Source organism: Hyperoodon ampullatus (assembly GCF_949752795.1).
Source record: "Hyperoodon ampullatus genome assembly, chromosome: X".
Classification (NCBI taxonomy): domain Eukaryota; kingdom Metazoa; phylum Chordata; class Mammalia; order Artiodactyla; family Ziphiidae; genus Hyperoodon; species Hyperoodon ampullatus.
Window position 1 is genome coordinate 112601991 of NC_136913.1, and position 3991 is coordinate 112605981.

Sequence of the window (3991 nt, forward strand, 5' to 3'; positions counted from 1 at the left end):
CAGCAAGAAACTGAAGCCCTAGTGGTACAGCTGCATAGAAGTGAATTCTGCAACAACCTGAGTGAGCTTGGAAGTGAATTCTTCCCCAGTTAAGTCTCAAAATAAAAACACAGTCTGGCTGACACATTGATTGCAATCTTGTGAGACTCAGAGCCCAAGGACCCAGTCAAGTCACGCCTGGAACTCCTGACCTGCAGAAACTAAGAGACAGTAAATGTGTGATGTTTTAAGCCACTAAATTTGTGGCAATTTTTTTTTAACACAACAATAGAGAACTAATAGGTCCTCCCACCAGCAGTGTATGAGAATTTGAAATGCTTTCCACCGAACCTCTTGTTTTGACAGTCCTTTTAACTTCAGCCATGCTGGTGGGTGTGCAGTGTGATTTTAATTTTAATTTTCTAGATGACTAATAATGTTCAGCACTTTTTCATATGCTTATTGGTCATCTGGATCGACTCTTTTATGAAGTGTCTTTCAAGTATTTTTCCGATTAAAAAAATGAGTTGCCTGTCTTTTGATCACTGAGTTTAGGAGTTATTTATACAGGATGTGAGATGTTGTGGGATACATGATTAAAAATCTCTTCTCCCAGCCTGGAGCTTGCCTTTTTGCTCTCTTAATCGTGTCTTTTAATGAAAATAAAAATGTTCTCAATTTAATTTGTTTTTTCCCCAGTTTTATTGCGATATAATTGACATAATATTGTATTAGTGACGTGAACTTCACCTCAATTAATAAAAAAAGGTCTTCTGACTCCAAATAAAATTCTCTTTTCATTTTTTAAGACCAGATGTTTCTCTTGGGAGAGTAGAAAGATGAAAGCACGTTTTGGTTCAACATAAGTGAGAGTGTTCAGAGTTGTCAGAGTGTAAGGGGCTGACTTGTGATCTATACTTACACTGGAAGCATTCCAGCAGGGATCGGACAACTGTCTATAATGAATATTGTAGAAGGGACCGCTAAATCTCCTTCCAACTTGAAGATTCGAGGATTCTATTCTCTTGAACAGCTTATCTCTTGGAGAGATCAGAATTTGAGCATAACACAAGACAGAGGCTAATCAAATACGGGTCTGTGTGGTAGAGACTACAAATAGAAGGCGATAATGTTGGAAACAAACTAAGCAAACTGCAAATGTGTTAAATAAAAGTGTGCTATGTGTTTATAATGCTATTTTTAAATTCATCTATTGTAGATCTTTTAAAATAAGTCATTTGAAAGCAGTGCTCCTTTTTAACAAAATTTACCTAGGTGGTTGGTGAGATTAGCTGGTAGTGGCAGTGGCTGAGGAGACAAAAGTGCAGTGCAGTCTCATAGAAAAGCTAAGATAGTGATTTGGTCACAAAGAGAACCAAAATTCTACAAGGTTGAGCAACGTGGATGTGAGGGACAGGCCCAGGCCACAGCCACAGCTGGACATACAATTCATGTCACTGGAGAGAGTATAGTCCTTCCAAATAAGAAAGACTCTAAGCTACAACCCCCTTAGTGTGGTTGAAAGGGAGTACTTTGCTGAGACATAAATTTAAGGGTATTCGCATTTTGGAATGCATGTATGGGTTTCTCGCATTATCTCTATATTTAGTAAGGAAGTTTCTGAAGGTAACAAGGGTATTATTAAAGGTGAAAGCAGTATAGCAGTGGTTAAGAGCCTGGGCTCTGAAGTCAGAACTGAATTTGAGGTCTTAACTTCTTAAGACCTCAGTTTTCTCATCTATCAAAAGGGGGAAATAATAGCACCTGTCTCATAGGGTAGTTGTGCGCACATGAAGCTCTTGGCAGCACCCTTGGTAAGCATTCCATAATGTCAGCTAATACTATGTGTGCTGCCTGAATAGATTCTTTTTGTAGCCATGTGTTAGCCACTTTAATATAAAATGTGATCAAAGGTCAAAATACAAGAGTTCAAAAGGCATAGAAAAACCAAAAAGTTTCAATTTTATTACAAGTTTTAAATTCTGGGAATAGTTTAAAAAAAAAAGAAACTTATGCTAATTTCAGCCCAGGGCTAATTTTTTTACAACCAAACTAAGAATTACTACAAGGGACCATCAATGCAACAAACAAGTAAAATTTGCAAACCCAAGTCACAAACTTGCTAACAAAGTTAATAATCATGGTAATGGACAGCACCAAAGAGCAACTGATGCCTCAGTTAAATTTGAAAGAAACAATGCCTTCTCTAGGGCAGAGAAACATGCAAACAGTTCTGCTTCAAGAAATTTGCATAGAAATAGAAAATGCTAGAGCCTTTACCACAAATGAAATTACAAAGCCTCAACATGTTAAATTCAACCCAAGGAGCACCAAATGCTAAATTGGAGCCAAGGTATGACACAAAACATTTAATTTCCAGCTGTGCAACTAGCAAGATCACAAGAATTTCAGGTGTGGAAAGGCACCCTAGGCAAGCTCTTGAAAGACATGAATTTGATACCATGTAATCTAAAAACAATGCAGACATTCCTGTAAAATTTAAATTTTAGAGGGCACCATAAGGCATCAGGGTCTCTTCTCAAAGTCACTCTTGATATTCTGTCAGCAACAATCACATCTTTATGATCTCATTAATGACCTTTCACAGATCTCTAGCCTCTACACATACAGCGGAACCCCCAATATCGTGGGAAGCCCTTTCAGTTTCGCCCTGCTTAACGTATTTGTAGAATGACTTTTAAGCCCAGCTGTGGCCTAAATGGTGTGAAAGGGACTACTCCCTGGCCATCTCAACACTTCTCTTCACGTTGAGCTGTCTCCCAGGCCCCTCTCTTCCACACCTGCCCCCGTGGTAAGACTCCAGAACTCTGGGATTCTGATCCAGACCCCAGGGAGCCTCACCGACACCCACCTTTGGAAGCTCCACTATTCCTCATCTCCAGCTCCCCCTGGTGGGGTTCAAAGTGACAGTTTGGTGCAAAGACTTGCAGAAACAATGATTTTTTACAAATTTGTATTTTGTAGACCTTTCCTTAATTGAACACCTGTGACTTTTACAGTCGCTCTCCAGACCCTTTCCCGAGGTGTAGAATATGCGAAGCAAAAGGACATTTTATTTCTACAGGAAGAAAAAGGATTAACATACGTAGTAACTGTGTCCATCAAGAGTAATTTGTAATCAGAAAATGAAAAGACAAATGCCCCAGAAGCCTGCATCTTATCGACACTGCCACTTTCCCAAAAAAAGAACCTCAGAAACAAGTCACTGGATCTGCTTTCAGTGAATCAGGAGTTCCCACATTTGTATTCCTCCATCTTTGAGAAAAGTACCAGATGAAACTGACCCACCCCTTTTTGTGTAAAATAGTAACTAACTGAAATCACATCTCCACGCCCTCATCCACCTGTTCAATGTCAAACAGTAGCCAGTTCCCTTGAAGGAGACTTATACATTTTGGTATTTCTACCAAAAGAATTGAAATTTTCAAGCAGAAAAAAAGTTTAATTACAAGTAAGTGAGTGGCAGCCCAAGTGAAGCCCTTTTACTATGATTTCCAATTTTCTGTTCAATCCACACTGCAGAGATACAAGGAAAGCCACCATTTTGTTTCCTAAATTTTATTTAAGAATTCATACAAAATACTCCAGATAACTGAGTTTCAATCCTCATCTTCCTCCTCTTCTTCATCTTGATTAATCTGGAAGTAACGTAATGTGTAACTTTCTTTGCTGTTAGCAACTACGCGTAACCAATCACAGAGATTATTCTTCTTCAAATATTTTTTGGTGAGATATTTCAAATACCTTTTGGAAAAAGGCACCTCGGAAGTTACAGTGATCTTGCTTTTGCTTCTTTCGATTGTTACAACACCTCATCCGAGATTCCCAGCTTTTCCATTCACTTTGATTCTTTCCTGAAGAAACTGCTCAAAATTGGCCGCATCCATGATTCCATCTTCTACAGGATGGGTACAGTCAAGAGTAAACTTCAGGACCTGCTTCTTTTTTTTGTCCCCCTTCACCACAAGCTTTTTCACTGGCGCCATCCCCG

General features: G+C 39.0%; 1 protein-coding gene across 1 annotated transcript; it reads right to left on the reverse strand.

Annotated features, from left to right (window-relative positions):
* Positions 1-3542: 3542 nt before the first annotated feature.
* LOC307068890 (large ribosomal subunit protein eL22-like) lies at positions 3543-3991 on the reverse strand. Its single transcript, XM_079726975.1, is given in 2 exon segments — positions 3543-3812; positions 3816-3991. Coding segments are annotated over 2 exon segments (384 nt in total). The 5' UTR covers positions 3987-3991; the 3' UTR covers positions 3543-3599.